Here is an 18,641-nt window from a genome sequence, read left to right on the forward strand (position 1 = left end):
TGCAGACCTAGTCCTTCCTACTGGCAGACCCCAAAGTATAGATTTGATGAGAAAAGGAGTAAGAGATCTGGAAGCCCGTCTTTCTTAACTCTTTAAGATTAACATACCTTTCTCCCCATTCCTCTAAACCTAACAGCACCAAGGAGTAGAACCCAGGCTGCTCTTTGATTTCACTCATCTTTTCTTTGATAACTCATGACACAAAGTTGGTTAATATGAAATGGAGTTTATGCCTAATCTTAATAGAGAAATCTTGATCCACAGAATGTACGGCTCATTTCAGTATGAACTATTTGAAAACACTTTGATTTGAAGTCATCAAGCCCAATTTGTTGGGGAAGTTGTCTGAGTATAATAAAATCTTTCCCAGAATAAACATGCAATTTCCTTGCAAATACATTCTTTCTCCCATGAATAAACAGAGAACATGCTCTAAAGAAGCACTACTTAATGCTAAAACACAATTAGCTCATAATGTATCATTTAAACATGAGTACCTCCAGCCAGGATCTTCTCTTCCAATTCTGCCATTTGCTGCTTATAGGCTTTTAAAGCTGCTTCTTTGAAAGAGGGACGGATTCTCTTTGGCTTTGTGATTTCCATTGGCTGTTCAGGAATATTTTGGTTTTCATCTCCTTTTATTTCCATTTCGGTTAAAGTTTCATTTAAGGGTTCCAACCCCCCTTCACTAATCATATCATCTGCTTGCCCTTCATAATCCTCATCTTGTGGAGTTTCATAAGGTGTTTCATAAGAAGGGTGATCATATTCGTGCATTGGCTCATCTGTTTCAGTAATACTAGTCCTGTTTTCTAACTTAGCAAGAACTTGTTCCATCACTTCAACATAATCTGTTTCATTATCCACCACTGGTTCACTATAGTCTTCCTCATCTTCCGCTTTGTAGTAATAAGGCTCTGTGTAAACATCAGAATCCAGAGTGGTACTTGATTCATTTGCAGTTGATTGGGATAATGTTCGAAATCTCCCCATTAAGGAAGAGCCACTGTCCTCATACCCACTGAGACTCTGTGTGCTTTTGTTCCATACCACTTCCAAGGCTGATTTAGCCCTTTGTAGTGTGGATCCAAATTTGGGGAAGCTGAAAGCCTTATCAGAAAGGTCAATGCTTAATCGACTATGCCAAGATTTGGGTGGGGCATCCTCTGAATCATCACTTTGCAATTCGGTTTGACTTCGATACATTATGGACAACTGTTTTTGATTTTGGTACAACTCATTAGAATTAGCTTCCTGATAAGAATCATATTGGCCAACCCATTGACTTTGTGGTTCATTATCCAACCCAGGACATGGAGATGAGTTGTCATCTTGGGTTAAATCATAGCTCTCGGAGTCATCCTGAAGGTCACTGTGGCACTTTCCCAAGTCTTCTAGGTCTTTATTGTAAACATCTAGCTGTTGATCAGATAGACTATTTGTGTCATAGTCAAAAGCTTCCTGGGTCGATGAATCTAAACCTAAATCAGCTCCTTGCTCTACTTGATTCCATTCCTTCCATGGAGAAAGATCCTCTTGTAATGAGAGCTGAGAATCACTGTAATGACTTCGGTCTCCAGATGCACATATCATGTCATTACTCATTCCACTATCCACGGTTTCTGTGTTCCCAATTTCACTCTGCCCTAGGACACCCTGAGCAGCCTCATTCAAAAGTAAATCCTGAGGACTGTCATAGAAGGTAGGCATGCCCTCCTGTTTCCTCTGCCAGAGTTCCCGGTCTGAAGATGACAGGAGGGAGCTTCCATTAGTTCTAGTAAAAAACTGATTTTCTGAAAAATCCTCTGAGTAAGATTGACACAATTTGGAAAAATCTGATTCAGAACGACTAAGTTTAGCAGTAAAAAAATCACTCTGTGAATGCCAGAGGGGTGCTGCATCTACATACTGAGTTGCAGTTTGTTTTCCCAAGTTATCTGATTCTGGCAGTTGAGAGGAAATTTTATCATAATCTGATTTATTTGAAATTCTGCTGCTACTAGCAGTTTTATTCTTGGCTCTTGCATTGCGTGATTTTGAACCTGACTTGGAAATACTTCCCTTTGTTGGAAACTCTGACTTGGAAAGCACAGCATAACTGTTTTTATTAAGGTCAGATTCCAGCTCTCCATCACTATTATTGGGAAACTGCCAATTGTTCTTCTTGACTTTGGACTCTGGAGTAGATAGCTTTATATCCATGCTCTCGTATGTCTGGGAGGATGGTATCCCTCTCTCTTTTCTTTCTCTGATGTCATGAGTAAGAATATCTGTTGAGATTCCAATACCTGCTCCCTTGAGTTTATACGATTTTTTTAAGACAGAATCCCTTTGCTGAGAGTTTTCAAAGTACACAAGAATGGGTCGAGGCTTTGCATTTGGGCAGTCCCTCTGGTGTCCTATCCTCTGAGCAAATTCAATTTTAATAGCATTTGGAGCATCTGAAAAACCCATTTTATCTATTAGAATTTGGTACACCACACTTTCAACGTACTCAAATCTCTCTTCAGGCACATTTAAAAATCTCAGGCTTGCCTTGCTACCCATGTGACCTAAGTGTTTAATATAATCATGGATGTCTCTGGTTTCCCTCCGAGATTGGACAAACCCTGTGCGTAGCTGTTCAATTTCACTTTGTACAACCTCCACACTGCTGGAGATCTCATCGATGGAGTGTTTGAGAGCATTGACATGCCCTCGTAGTTCAGAAAGTTCTGTTTCGATCTGACTTATTCCCTGAAGTTCCTTAAAGATCATTTCCATAACATCATGTGTTTGGCTAATACAGCCAGAGGAACTGAATCCTGGCTCCAGGGCATTTGTCTTCGGATTTCGGGCAGTTCTGTCCAAAGATTTGCTTCTTATTCCCCAGGTTTTCTTCATTGTGCTCAACTCCGAATCTGAAGAGACACAATCTTGGCTCTTTTTCCATTTCCTCAGTTTGCGTAAAGCCCCTAGTTTTAAGCTATGTAGAGTGCGTTCCCCATCAGAACTGCCCTCAGAGGGTGCCAGGCTGCTTGAACTCTTTCTGTTACGTCTAACTGGCATTGTGTGTGTTGGTTGTGCCTGGTTTTCAGCACTACTTCTTAGTTCATTGAGTGATTCTGAGTAGGAACTCTCAATTGAAGATAACTCTTGAAGCAGATCCTCATTATCACTGTTGGTTACATTAACATTTTTTTGTAGGCCATTGGCAATAGCTACGCGGTAACTGAATGTTGGTGAGAGGGAAAATTCTTTGTTAGCTTCGTCTTCTTCAGTGGATAAGTTGCGAGTGGATGAACATTTTGCAATCTTCTTTACAGTGCTTTTCAAGGTATTAGAAAGTTTGGGGGTTTTGGTCTGGCCAGCAGTAGAAAAGTCTTGATTCTTTTTCTGCTGACGATTCTCTTTTTTTTTAGTTGTATTTCCCAATTTCTTTGTAAACATTCCTTTGCAAAGCTTATGTATATAAGGTAAAATCAGGCTCTTGAAAAGATTAGCCACCATGGAAAGCAATTCGGGCAAGCTTTTCTACCCCAAAGACATAAACACGGTATCAGGATAAAAATCTGTAAATCCAAGGCAAGCATCACTGTTCAGATGTTCTTTGAATCATTGAAAATAGCAGGAAGGGCAGCCGTGGCTCTGCCACAATGTCAATGCCCGTGAAAGCAAAGCTCCATTTAGGAAAGATGTTCTCTCTTGGAGGAAGGGTTTCCTGAGTCTCATTTCCACATAACTTCATGTAGTGCCTAAAAGAAAAGAACGTTGAAATGAATATCAGAATTTAATTCTAGATTTATCCCATTTCTAACATTTTCCAAAAGTATTCAATATACACAATGTGTGAGAAATTGCAGAGGGGGATATCTGAATTTCATCATGAAGTTACTTTTAAAACAACCATAAAGTAAATCAGTACCAATAACTATGTTTAAATTATAATTTTTAAAAAATTACTTATGGATGGACACAATTGAAATGGTAATAAAAGGTACTAATGATTATTTAGAAAAGGTTGTATAAGACAGGCAAATTTAAAAAGCTATAGTAACTGCATGATATTATCATTCCTACATTATTTCCCTTTCTAAATTTCATTTACAAAGACAAACATAAACTTTTAAATTTAAATGTCGTCTCTCACTCCAGACATTTAGAATTCATCAAAATACTATTATTCATGTATGTAAAACTTTTACTTATTTAAATAAACATTTACTTTTCTCGGTATTCAACGAATCGGAATTTTTTTTTTTTTTTTTAAGGCAAGGCAACCCTTGGTTGACCTCACAGTTTGCAAGGACCTTGTCAGCTTACAATCTCTTATTTTTTTATTTTTTACTCTTATAGCTCCTGGTTTTTCTAGGTGGTCTCCCATCCAAGTACTAACCTTATTTTTTAACTTTTTACTTCTATAGCACCTGGTCTTCCTAGGTGGTCTCCTATCCAAGTATTAACCAGGCCCGACCCTGCTTAGCTTCCATGATCAGATGGGATCAGGCTTGTTCAGGGTCACATAGCCATAGACAAGGGAATTTCTTAAATAATGATTCAAGTAATCCAAGTAAGAAATATTTCATATGATGAAGTAAACACCAAGAGAAAATACATCTCTTCCAGCCATCAAATTTGTCAATGAAATATCATGGATTGCAAAATAAATAGAAAGTTATATTAAGTTAGGCATTGTAACAACAATAGAAATACATTTGAAAATGCATATAATACGTCCATGTTTTAAGAGGATGTGACTCAAGAGAGTAGAGCCAGCCTAGCCAGCCTTGCGGCAGATGGTAGGAAACCCATCCCCAGGGTCAGGACTGTGATTAGACATAAGGAACCAGGTGACAAAAAGAAATTATGCCACAGATAAAACGTGCCTACACAGAATCAAGAATTGGGCAGATATAATTCATCTTATGATTTGGTGTTTTACAGTGCAAATGGCCATACAAGTAAACAATCTTTATGATGGTTAGTTTCTTGAATTAGAAGAAGAGTGGGGCAGGCAGGGGTGGAGTTTACATTAATTTTGCTGGTTCACTAGCGCTGTGCCTTTTATGTGATAGGTATTCAAATAAACTCTTATTGAATTTAACTTACTATTATTGTTGAAAGATATCGCAGAATAAGGGTAACAGCCAAAAGCCTTAACTGACATTGGACTACGTATTTGGGTAGATTAATAATCTAATTCTTTAAAAGAAAACATCATAATCTGCATAGTGTTTTAGGAGCCAGCTGACTCCTTATTAGCTCCCCCACTTGGAAATCTGCCATTTGCATGTCACTCAGACTCTGCAGGGCCTTGGGGAACACATGTTCTGGCCAGGAGCCAAGCTTCAGGAAAGACAAGGCAATGTAAATGAGAAAGGGAAGCAACAAGATGGAGGAGAGAAAGAGACTGACTCTAAAGAAGTGCACGTCTTCTGGGCTTTATAAGCTGTCAGAGTCCAGTTCTTCTTGTCTGAAACAATTTAGCGTTCATTCACAATTACAAACCTGGACCTGTTTTCTACTAATAAAAACGTCAAGCAATTGACTGCTGAATTAAATTAAAAAAATATTTATTGTACCCCTATGTGACTTTTCCTTATGGGAAGTTAAGTAGCAGTAGGGTAGATTAATTATTTTAAAACCAATTTTGGTTGAATAAACTTCTACTTACTAATTACACAATCCAAGATCCTGTGTCTCCCAAATCTAGAAACAAATACCTACTTTTTGTTTAAATGAAAGCAGCAATTTTTTGTCAGTGCTTCTGATATTTTTATGAAATTATGTCTAGACTTCTTGACTTTCATTACTAGTTCAGAACTATCGCTCTAGGCAATAATAGTTAAAATTTTTTGAGCAGGATATTCAACCTGAATTTAAGTCCTGCCTCAAAAAAAAAGCAAACCCACGAGCATGCATCCACTGCCACACGTACTAATTCACCTGCTCTGTATTCCAACCACGTAGAATGACTTGTTTATTCACTAGGGGCTCCATGCTCTTTTACACCTCAGTAACTTTTCTGTTCTCTCTACTTGTAGCATCATTCATGTCTAGTCCTCCCTGTCTGTAAAAATTGTGTTTAAACTCTAAAATCATTTGTTTTGTGAAAACTTTACCAACCACCCAAACTGAGCTTTTCTCTCCCTTTGCCACACTCTCCCACAACACATTTCATAGGCAACTAGAATTCTGTGTTTTAATTTCATTTCTGTCTCTATCTGCTGGACTATGTTCTCTTTAAAGGTAAAAACCATGTCTTGTCCAATTTTAAGCATCCTGAAACCAGCATACGTAATAAACACTTAAGAAATGTTTATTGAAAAACTGGGCCAAAGGGTTCAAAGTTTCAGTGATGCAAGATGAATATATCCTAAGGATCTACCGTACAGCATAGGGCAGGGCCTGTATTTAATAATACTGTGTTGTATACTTAAAGTTTTTACTAAGAGGGTAGAGCTCTTGTTAAGCGTTCATATCATAAAATAATAATAAAGAAAGAAGGAAAGACAGGAGAAAACTTTTGAAGATAACAGATTTGTTCATGGCATAGATTGCGTTGATGGTTTCACAGATGTATACTTACCTGCAAACTCTTTAAAAAAATTAAAAGAATCGGCCTGCATTTCAGCAACTTACTAAATGATTTATTAATCTTCACCTGGTTGCCCTAAATTAAACTACATTCAAAACTTAGTAATTTTCATGATTTATTAATCTCAATTAATGTCATCACAATTATCTACTTACCCAAGACATATACCCAGGAATTATTCTAGTTGGAATGACTCCCGAGTATATTCTAGATTGATGTCATTCTAGATTCATACAATCCATCCCATATTCATACCTGATGCATGTCATCTGTTCCCACTAATAATGTCTTAGTTCCAAATTCTGTAATTTCTCATCAGAACTATTACAATAATATCTTACATGGTCTTCCTAACTCTAATTTGGTCCTTTCTTCAAATCCTCCTTTCTAAAATTAATATATTCTTAAAAGATATAAATCCTCCTACTTAAAATACTGTCTCCTAGCAGACTTATTTCCTATCACTTCCACAAGCACATCTGCCCCAGCTACAATGAGGTAGTAACAATTCCCCAATTGTCATATTGTTGTCTCGCAAATGTGTCTTTTTCATGCTGTTCCTCTGACTCCATGCTTTCACCCTCCCCTCTATCTCTACATGTCTTTCTCATGAATATATCTAAGAAAGAGAGAGAGAGAGGATTGATAGATTGGATAGATCGATCGACTGATCTTAAGTGAGATTTAAGGTTTTGGGAAGATCTTTGAGAGAGATTACCATACTAGACTATGTTGTTATGGAAAACCTTAGTAATAATATTTATTTATTATTTTCTATTTGCTAAGCACCACGTATGTAATTTTCAAAAATTTACCTCATTTCATTTCACTCCCATAATAATTATGTGAGATATGTACTATTATTTTCCAGATAAGGAAGGTGAAGTTTAGAATTTTTAGGAAACTTAACTTAGATCATGCAGTTAACCAGCAACACAGCCTTGCTTCCAAGCCCCAGATTTGGACTGCAAGTGTATAAACCCTGGAACTAATGTTAGAGTTAAATGGAGAATAAAATATTTTTTGCTGGTCTATCAACATATTCATTTTGTAAGAGAGCTACTTAATATGACTGTAAACCTAGCTACACTTGTGGGCTAAAAGAGCTAATTGAACCTTTAAACAATCAGCAATTTATTATTAAATCATTACCAGAATCAAGTTAAAGTATTTTCAAATCAATAAACAATTTTATGTTTCTTAGCGAATGCAGGAAAATAGGTAAACTGGGTATTTAGGTGTTAATTTGCAAGAGAGAGACAGAAGACATGGAGACATGATCTTATACAGTCCTCCTCGGTCACCTCTCCTGGTCCTGCCCTCCCTACTTAAGCAGTGATGCTTGTCTTACAGTCTGTGACACTGACTTCCTAGATTCCCATCTTTGGCCTAGGAACCCCATGTGTATCATCTGAGTTTCTGACCATTTTTACTATTATGTAGCTGCTTAATCCCTGCTTCTAGCCCCATAAGATAACCTCACTCTTAAATGCTCCTTCATCTGCACTGAGTTAGTGTTCAGCATCCTGGATTGTGTTAGGATGATATTTAATCTCCCACCAGAACACAGCAAGAAGCCTCGCCTCCCACTACAATACCACCTCAGCAGTAAATGCCTTATACTATATGATTGCTGTTTTAAATTTTTTTTTCAAAACTAAATAAAAGAAATACATAAACATGGTTCCCCAAATATCTGTTCGACATAAATTCCTGGTAATCTGGAAAGTAGCTGACAGAAATATCTTATCAGGTAGGAAGGACAAGCTGTTGCAGCAGAGAGGGAGCAAACTTAACAAAGTGCAAGGGCAGTTTCCCGGAGCAAGAAGGAAAACATTGGCTAGCACGTTGACCATATAACTTTATAAGCAGGATCCTCAGGAGAAAACCAGGATAGCTGGAGATGGAAGGGAAAGCTAGCCACACCAACAGCTAGTGAGGAGCCAAAAGGACTGAAGAAAGAAGCAGCAGAGGAGTTGAAAAAAGGCAGGTGATGAGAAGATAAATTAACATTAAAGATCACGTTTTTAAAAGCATCTTCTAGATTTTTTTGTATTGGGTAAATAAAGATTTATACCTGTTTTATATCTATTTTTTTTCCTATGAAGGAGTAAAAGGACTGTATATATAATATAACTAATGATTACAGGGTTGACTGACAATGGAAATTGCTGGAACATAGTAACATGTGAAATGATGTTTTTTGTGAACTATTCATTTTTTGTCTTATGTTAAGGCAAAAACAATAAACCAATACATAATTTTTTTCTGACAAAAATTATCAAACCAGAAAGTGATTAAGAGGTTTATCCTAAGCTAGTAAATTATTTTTAAAAGAATAAGTAGAAAAAAACAAATAAAATAAATACATAGAAAGAAAACAAACAAACAAACAAATAAATAAACAGACTCATTTCCCCAAGATCAAAGGTCAAATGATGTATGTCCTTTTTACTGTAGCTAATCGGAAATTTTGTGAATTTCTTCATTCAACTATAGCCCATCCATATTTTTTACTCACTTCCATTGTTGCACTTTGGTTTAAGAGTAAACAATGACATCTGACACTAATACTTTCACAAGCACTTTCAAATCTATGAAGTATTTTGTGAATATCAAATCATGTGATCTTCATGGTAACCTTGTAATGGCATTATCTCCAGTTATCGTTAGGGATGGTGAGTCTCATAGATACTAAAGTAGTTGCCTGGGTCTCCTGTTCCAAAGCTTGGTTCCTTTACTATAATAATTCACATTCTCTTTACTTTAGATCTTTAATAAAGCAATAGCTTATTGGTCTCCTAAAGTAATATCCTCTAACGTTCCAAAGCATCCCATGAACTGACTTCTTTCTAATCTTCCTTAAATGTCATTATTGTTCTTAATCTCCTGCATACTGCATACCCTCTACTCTGGACCACTACATAATTCCATGGATCTACTATGCTTATTCTTTCCTGGCTTTTTTTTTTTTTATACTTGTTCTTCACTGTGCCTAGACTGTTCCCAGCTAATCTGGTCTCAATCATCAAAGGAAAGATCAAGACTAATCTTTTCCACAAAAGTTTCTTTAACTACTTAGTTGCCTTTTTTCCCCATAGTCCTTATAGTCAGAACCATAATATTTAGCCCTTAATTATTCTTCTATTTACCAAATAGGTTTTGTAAATATTTTTCCATTTTAAATGTCTATTATATGCCAGACACTGTCTTGACTAAGGACAGACCAAAGTTATCCAGAGGGTCCCTGTCGTCTAATTGGAACAATTACAGTAAGTATTCAAAAGATATTTATTTCTGTGCTGTACATTTTTAAGATAAAAGAATCTTCTTCCTAAGGTTATATCTTATCCTGTGCTCTTTTTTTATGGTTTTCTCTTTTTTTATTTTCAATTATAGTTGACCTTCAATATTATTTTGTATTAGTTTCAGGTGTACAGAATAGGGGTTAGACATTTATACAATTTACGAAGGTATCCTCCCCAGTTAGTCCAGTACCCACCTGGCACTATACATAGTTATTACAATATTATTGACTATATTCCCTATGCTGTACTTCACATCCCCTTTACTATTTCATAACTACCAATCTGTACTTCTTAATCTCTTCACCTTTTTCACCCATCCTCCAACCCCCCTCCCAGCTGGCAACCATCAGTTTGTATCTATGAGTCTGTTTCTGTTTTGTTCATTTGTTTTGTTCTTTAAATTCCAAATATGGCATTTGTCTTTCTCTGTGTGACTTATTTCACTTAGCATAATACCTTTAGGTCCATCCACATTGTAATAAATGATAAAATTTTATTCTTTTTTATAGCCAAGTAATATCCCATTGTATATATGTACCATTTCTTTATCCAATCATCTATTGATGATAGCTTAGGATGCTTGCATATTTTGGCTATTGTAAATAATGCTTCAATAAACATAGAGATGCACATATCTTTTTGAATTAGTGTTTTGGATTTCTTTGGATAAATACCCGGGAGTGAAATTGCTGGGACATAAGGTAGTTCTATTTTTACTTTTTACTCTGACTCTCCTCCTCTGTTCTTGATTGAATCACTACCTCTAAGATAATGCTCCAGTAACTATCTCTTCTCTTGCTCACATCTTATGTCTTTTTCACTCTACTGGGTCCATTCAATCGAAGCAATAAGCATGTTCACATCTTAACCTATTGTAAAAACAAACAAACAAACAAACAAACAACAGCCTTCAGCCTTCCTTCAACGTTGTCATCTTCTTAGGCTACTGAACCTTCCACCTAACTCTACCAAAGTAGAGGAGACCTGCTGCCTGTACTTTTCATGAGTCCATCTGCAACTTCTTGCTGTCAAGTTCCAACCTCAGAACTCTACTAAACTTTCTCTTTTAAATAATATTTTTAATAATATTTTATAATTTTTATAATATTTTATAATTTTTTATAATATTTGTATAAAACCATAATCTTCCCCCAAGCTTAAAGGGTCTCTATGCACAAAGCTATTTTGACTGGAGTGGTCTCATGATGAAAATTGGGCCAATCAAGTTTTCTCTCTTGGGAATTGAAAGTTGGAACATGGAAGCTGTCAGATCATTCTAGGCATTTCAATAAGAAAGCAACATAAAACTCTGACCTAAACAGTCAAAATTTAAACTTTGTAAAAATTCAGGAGTGAAAACATATTTTAAGAAAGAAAAAAGAGTGCAGATTGGGGTCAAAAGTAGAAATGAGAGGACATATGGGCACAGAGAGAGTGAATGCCTTTGTTTCTAATTGCTTTGCAAGCCTAGGTCTGGGGCCATTATTAGTTTTGTCTAAGGTATGGCAAGATATGTTTAAGTGTTCTTCTTTAGAAACAAGCCCTAACAAGATCTTTCACTGGCCTCTCTATCTCTTTTCAGTCTTCTTGTATTCTCTTTTCTGCTATCAAATTAATGTATTTGCATCTAGCTTCTCTTCTTTGTATTAATTCCTATTTGTGTGTTGACCAGTTTGGTCTGAATGATCATTATCATCTCAAATTCAAAATTTCAAATTAATCTTCTTTCTTAAACTACGATGTTCTCTAAGTTTCTCATAGAGTACTTATTAACAAAACCAACATTCTCTTATTTATATGGACCGGAACTTCAGGATCACCACTGATTCCTCTGTTTCTTTGTCCCAAACTTCTCACCGGTTCTAAATCTTAGGTCCTTAATTTTACAATTTCTCTCATTCCCTATACCTCCTGTCCATTCCCAGAGCTGCTATTTTGGTTCAGGTCCTCATTCATGTTCACTTGAGATTATTATCTTTAAAAAAAGAATATTCACAAAAGAACTAAACATTTTTATGTCAGTCTTAAAATATTCTAATCATTGTACTATGCACGTTAAAAAATATCATTGTACTTAATCCTCACCTCAGTCTTTTATACTTGATTATTGATATGACTTCCTAGCTGTTCTTCTCACCTCACTGATTGTGCATAACTCTAGGAGTGTCTTTGTTCCATAGTAAAAGCAAGAATTTAAAATTTTAATGAATGTTGTGCAGCATGGCAATAGACCAAAACTTAAATGCTCACATAATTAGTATCTTTCTTCCTTTACCTTTCCTTTTAGAGTATTTGATCCAGTGTAATTCTCCTCACACAATGGAACTTCATTTGATTCTAACTCTTGGGTAAAAGTAAATTATTTATGCTTCAAGGCATACAAGCAAAATGGGTGTGATACTCATAACTAAAATTAAACTTAGTGTTTCACTAAACAGAGCTGCAATTTCATCCCTTTCTTAAATCACAGGGTGCTTTTAAAGAAATTATTACAAAATGCCTAATAGCAAGACATATTTTAACTTTTTCAGCAAAGATAGAGCACATTCCATATAATGAAAGGTAATACATGCCCGCAGTGGGAAAAAAGAAAATCAAATATCAAGGTTAGTTCTTTAAAATTTTCTTATATTTTTATTATGGAATACTAAATTATACATGTAAAGTCTCTTCACCTTAAAACTAAACATGCTTAGCATCAGCCAGTAAACTTTTTACCTCAGAGAGCATTTGGGAATAAATAATCACAACAGATACAGTTAGTAACTTGATCTATGGCAAGTCCAGGTGCTAGTGTAACTGAAATAAGAAAATTGGAAGAAATTAAGAATGCAATACAAAATTTTTTACTTCTCTATTAACCACAGAAGTAAAAATATATAATGTCTATGTATCTAAATTCAAGTTTTCCAAAGCCCCTTCTCACAAAGGAAGGTAAGCTCTTCCTCCTTCCCATAAAACACATTAAGATTCAGGCTGTAGTTGTATCTGTGTTTGTCCTCCCTCCAATCCCAACTCAGCCCGGCCTCTTTACTTAATCCTTGATGACAGCTAAAAAACAGAGAGCATGCACATTCTGTGTACCCTTAATATTAAAATCAAGGTAACCTCAAACATATTTGCACTTCAGTCTCCTATTCAAGTCTACTCTCAGAATCAATGGAAAGATATGTTGTGCCATAGCTGTGGTGTGCCACGCAAATGCCCCCTTCAGGACTAAATCATTCATTCTTCTAACTGCTGAGAGTATTTTGTTAATTGCCAAAGACACACAGCTGAGACACTCTCTGAGAATGGGCCATGGCCAAAGGGTTATTCTCTTTCTCTGGGGCAGCCCAAATCCAATGACCAGTTGATGTTGTTGTTCAAATTTAACCAAGCATCAGAGTTTCCTATAGGATTGGCTGAGGCTTCTGTTGCAAGTGCATTGCATTTCAGCTTCTCCTTCCACCCAATTGAAAAGAAGCCCTGTAATACATATTTCTGTTTTATAGTCTGTTTCCCAGGGAACCTGACTTTAAAAAGTTGGTACAAAGGGAGCACTGAGGAAGTGACTCTAAATGGAGATATTTTATACGGATTCTCTCTGTTGGACTGGCAATGAATACCTAATCACTGGTTCTATGTGGAAAAGCAATAGCTTGTGGTGTATTGTAGCAATGCACCTATTAAAATATTCATTGGTGGTGGATTGAGGTGGGATACTAGTGGAAGGGAATTAATTCATGCACATAATGTCTCATGTTATTTGATAGGTTAAGGAGAGGAAATGATTAGCACTATGAAATAGATTATCTGGTGCTGGGGCCTCCTGATGCAGTGAACAAAGGCAATGAAAGGCTAAGCGTAAAAACAACAGAGGACCATGTCATCAGATAAATAAATTCTCGCATCTTTCAGCAGATGCAGAAAAAGCTGAACACCAGACCCAGGAATTAATTATGAGAGTGGCGGAGCTCCAGAGAAAGTTTAGTTCTCAATTTAGGTAGGCTGGATATGCTAAGGTCAGAGCCTATTTAATAGGGAAAAAAATGGGGCTGTGAGTCATAGGATGGGAACATATGGATTAATTCACTTACAATTCTTTAATCCTCAGATTCCCCCAAACCTCCAAACTGTAAAAGTGACCTTCTCCTCCCTGTTAGTGGCTTGTACTTTACCCACACTCGAAGATAATATAGAAGACTCTGACTTGCAAGAAAATCTGTGCACCTTCCATCAAGATCCATCGCGAACATCCCCGCAGACCTCCAGAACAATAACTAGGATAAAGTCACAACATAATCCAGCTGAGTAAATGTAGTGCATGTTAAGGGAGGAAAAAGATTATATGTTGAAGAAACTATAGGACCTCACCAACATATATGCACCAATAGAAACTGAAAGAGTACCTATGAACTGGATTCTGTGGGTGCTAGATCAATGAGGAGGTATACAAAGTTAAACAGAGAAAAATATATTGCTATGGAAACCCTCTCTCAAGATATTAAATTTAACCCCTCACAAGGACCATGGGAAACAATATTAACACAAAGCTGTGGTGGTTCTTTGAAACTTGGAAAAAATTATCATCCATACTAAGTAGAAAAAGTATGGAAAACAGAAAAAGAAATCGTAAGTCTCAGAGAAGTGGATGTGCTAGAGTGGATATATTACATAAAGCAAGAAAACTCACCAGCCAAAAATGTTCATGGAAGGATACGCCATTTAACAATGTGACAAGTAATGGTAAGATTCTCAGTGACATCACTGAGCATCTCAGTGGTGGTTATCCTCTACAGAGATGTTACAGAACTAGACTCTGTTAACAATGGCAATGACAGGGGCCCAAAAGAATTGAGGTTATGTTGTAGCACTTAACTATCAGAAACAAGGTGGGCACAATTATCATAATAGGCTATAAAGTTGGAGTGGCAGCCAAGAGGTGACAGAGCTATGGAGATGGTTAATAAAATGCAGTTCCTGGAGGTTAGATAAATACACAATCCGCAAATAATGCTTAATTTATGCAAGCAAAAAAGAATCATGGATAGATAGGAGATTGAGGATAGTCTTCCTAATAAGAAGATAAATCTCTTGCCCAGTTTCTGGATCTGAGCCAATACTCAACTCCAGAGCCCATTGACTGAAAGACCAGGTCACTACGAGGCTTAGACTTTCACCAAAGATACCTACTTGGGACCATGGACTGACCTAGTGCTATTTTTTCCAGTCTTCCAATGCGTAATTGGGATGGATATATGTGGTAGTTAATAGAACCTTCACATTGATTTGGTATTTGTCTCTTTCCATGTGATTATTTCACTTAGCATAATACCTTTCAGATCCATCCACTTTGTCACAAATGGTAAAATTTTATTCATTTTTATGGCCATGTAATATCCCATTGTATATATATGTACCACTTCTTTATCTAATCATCTATTGATGGTAGCTTAGGATGCTTGCATATTTTGATAAGAGATATTATTGATGAAGGCCAAGAAAGTAAATAAAAAAAAACTATCACATCCTGGGAATGCAGAGACCAGTACTACTTTTAAAATTTTATATGCAGTAGTCCATATTTAATTCCTTTCATTTAGTTCACCAGATTTGCTCCTACAAATGCCAGATAGATCCTAGTGGATGATGGTAGATGACAATAAACTAAACAAAGTAATCATTTCAATTGTAGCTGGTGCACAGATTGGTGTCTTTGCTAGAGCACATTAACATGGCTTCAGATATGTAGTATATGGCCACTGAGCCAGCAAATTTATTCTTTTCTATCCTTACTGGGAAGATGGTTGAGAAGTAGTTCACATTTAGGTGGGGCAGACAAGAATACACAGTATTGTCTCAGGGATGTGTTAATCCTCCCACCATGCACTGGGACCTAGTCTGAGTATTCTGAAAAACATCACATCGGTCCACTACATTGATGATATCCTGATAATTTAATCCAGTGAGAAAAAAAAAATGGCAAGTTTGATGTAGTCCCATTCATTTACTTTTGCTTTTACTCTCCTTGCTGGAAAGGATGCGGAGAGAAAGGAACCCTCATATACTGATGGTGGGACTGCAAATTGGTACAGCCACTATGGAAAACAGTATGGAGGTTCCTCAAAAATCTAAGAATTGATCTACCATATGATCTGGCAATCCCTCTGCTGAGATTTACCCCAAAGACTTAAAAATTCATATCCAAAAAGATATTTGCACACCAATGTTCATAGCAGCATTATTTGTGGTGGCCAGAACATAGAAGCAACTGAAGTGTCCTACGATAGATAATTGGCTAAAGAAGCTGTGGTACATATATACAATGGAATATTATTCAGCCATAAGAAAAGATGAAATACTGCCATTTGCAACAGCATGGATGGACCTTGAGATAATCATGCTAAGTGAAATAAGCCAGACAGAAAAAGTTTAAAACCACATGATATCACTTATATGTGGGATATAAACCTAAAAGCAACAAACGAACAGAGACTCATGGACATGGACAATAGGCTAGTGGTTACCACAGAGTAGGGGGATGGGAGAAGGAGGGATGTAGATGGGGTGAAAGGGGTCAAATACATGGTGATATTAAGAATTAAAAGTAAATAAATTTTTTAAAAAAGAAAAAGAGAAGAAAAAATGGGAAGAAAGTGCACAAAAAGGCCTTGATAAGACACGTGAGCTCCAGAAGATTAACTTCATAATGATTCAGAGGCCCGCATCAGTGAAGTTTTTAGGGGTAAGTAGTCTAAACGATACCCTGATATCTCCTCCAAAGTAAAAACATAAATTATTGCCTCTCATATCCATAGCCTCTTCACGTTCGGAAGTAATAAAATCCATACTTGGGAATACTACTCTGACCCATATGCTGGTGATACGAAGGCTGATATCGTTCTGAAGACAGAGATATCTGTGGTGAAAAAGTCACCTTGTAGAATTTATGGTGAGCCCCAATAGGAGAATCAAATGTTGACTCCATGATTCTGGAGAAAGTTTATGCCATCTGCAGTAGAGAATTATGTACTATTAAAAAATATTTCCCAATCTCAAATATATACAGAACACTTGAATATGTGGCATTAAATGATCATGTTACCAGAACTACCTATCATGATCTGAGTTTTGTCCAATTGGCCAAATCATAAGACTGAGTAAACCTAACAGCAAATGGAAATGGTATACCTGTAATTATTGGGCATAAACAGGGTCACAGGGCATAAGTAAGCTACATGAGTATGTGGCCTAGACCTTTGTCATCCATTATTATTCCATCAATGTCTCTGCCTCAGTGTGTGTGTGTGTGTGTGTGTGTGTGTGTGTGTGAGAGAGAGAGAGAGAGAGAGAGAGAGAGAGAGAGGGAGAACACATACTATTGACCCTTGAACAACACAGGTTTGAACTGCACAGGTCCACTTATATGTGGCTATTTTTCAATAAATACCTGTACTGTTTTTGATCCATGATTGGGAGGCTATGGATGCAGTGGGCCAACTATATGCATTGTTCTATGCCATTTTATATAGAGGACATTAGCATCTGCAGACTTTGGTATCTGAGGGGGTTCCTGGAACCAATCCACCACAGACACCAAAGGACAACTAGGTTTTGGGGAAGTCAAAAATTATATGCAGGAGTTCAACTGCATAAAGGGTCAGTGCACCTACCTCTGCATTGTTCAAAGGTCAACTACATGTGCGTGTGTGTGTGTGTACTTATATATATATAGAGAGATACATACACACACATATATACATACACACACACACACACACACACACACACACATCTCCTTCTTGGAAGATATCCCTTATAGACAGCTAAGAGAAGAAGGAAAAATAATCTGAATTTAGTGTATGAATGGGTTATCTCAGCATGTGGTTTCTCAATATGTATGAGTCCATGAGAAAGGACTACTGCTACAGTCCTGCTCAACATGGCACTGAAACACAGCAATGAAGGAAAATCCTCCAAATGGGCAGAATTTGAGACAGGTTACCTGATCATCCACTTTGTATGGAAAGAGAAGTAGCTCGTGGTAAGAATACATGTGGACTCATGAGCAGTGGTGAATTGCCTGGCAGATCAGGGTCAAAGAAAGCTAGGGAAGTGGCATGTAGATAACTTAAAGGCAAAAGGCTCAAAGTTTGAAATTTTTGTGTTGCATGTTGAGGCTCACCAGAGAGCATCCACATGGAAGCAGCAATATATAACCAAGTAAACAGAATGATGTGACCAACTGTGGTTGAGATGGAGATTATGTATGGACTCAACAGCCTGAGCTCCTATTCACCAAGGCTGATCTAGGTACTGCTGCTGCTGAATGTCCAACCTGCCAACGACAGAGACCCTTGATACAATGTCTTTCAAGCAGATCAACTAACCACTTGGTAGCAATTGATTATACTGAACATCTACTTTGGAAAGGGAAGGACTTCATTTTAACTGGAATCAACACAATTCCAAATACAAATTTGGAATTGGACTTCCCCATTTACATAATTTCATCTTAGAGCAAGAGGATTACTACTTCACAGTAGTGGATGGGCAGCAGTAGGCTCAGGACCTCTGGTTCCCAGAGGGAGAATGCTTCTATGAAGACACAGAGGGAAAATATCATGAAATCTTCAGATATAGTTGCCATCTGGTCACTTTAGAATTATGTCAGGAGGAACTGACTCTGATTGTTAGGAGAATGTAGGGATGAAATGATACTATAGGGATGAGGAGGAAAATGTTTGGCACCCGGATAGGCCACCGAGGAAACT

At 36.9% G+C, this 18,641-nt stretch overlaps 1 protein-coding gene and 1 pseudogene across 1 annotated transcript in view; both read right to left on the reverse strand.

Annotated features, from left to right (window-relative positions):
- Positions 1–326: 326 nt before the first annotated feature.
- The window catches only part of LOC112469605 (protein unc-13 homolog C-like), a 33,072-nt gene continuing 14,757 nt past the window's right edge, over positions 327–18,641 (reverse strand). Inside the window, exon 2 of the mRNA XM_025038960.1 lies at positions 327–3,734. Coding sequence (XP_024894728.1) covers positions 484–3,489 — 3,006 coding nt within the window. The 5' untranslated portion in view covers positions 3,490–3,734 and the 3' untranslated portion in view covers positions 327–483. The remainder of the gene's footprint in view (positions 3,735–18,641) is intronic.
- LOC112469851 lies at positions 4,395–4,513 on the reverse strand (annotated as a pseudogene).

Source organism: Pteropus alecto, unplaced genomic scaffold (genome assembly GCF_000325575.1).
Source record: "Pteropus alecto unplaced genomic scaffold, ASM32557v1 scaffold86, whole genome shotgun sequence".
Taxonomy (NCBI): Eukaryota; Metazoa; Chordata; class Mammalia; order Chiroptera; family Pteropodidae; genus Pteropus; species Pteropus alecto.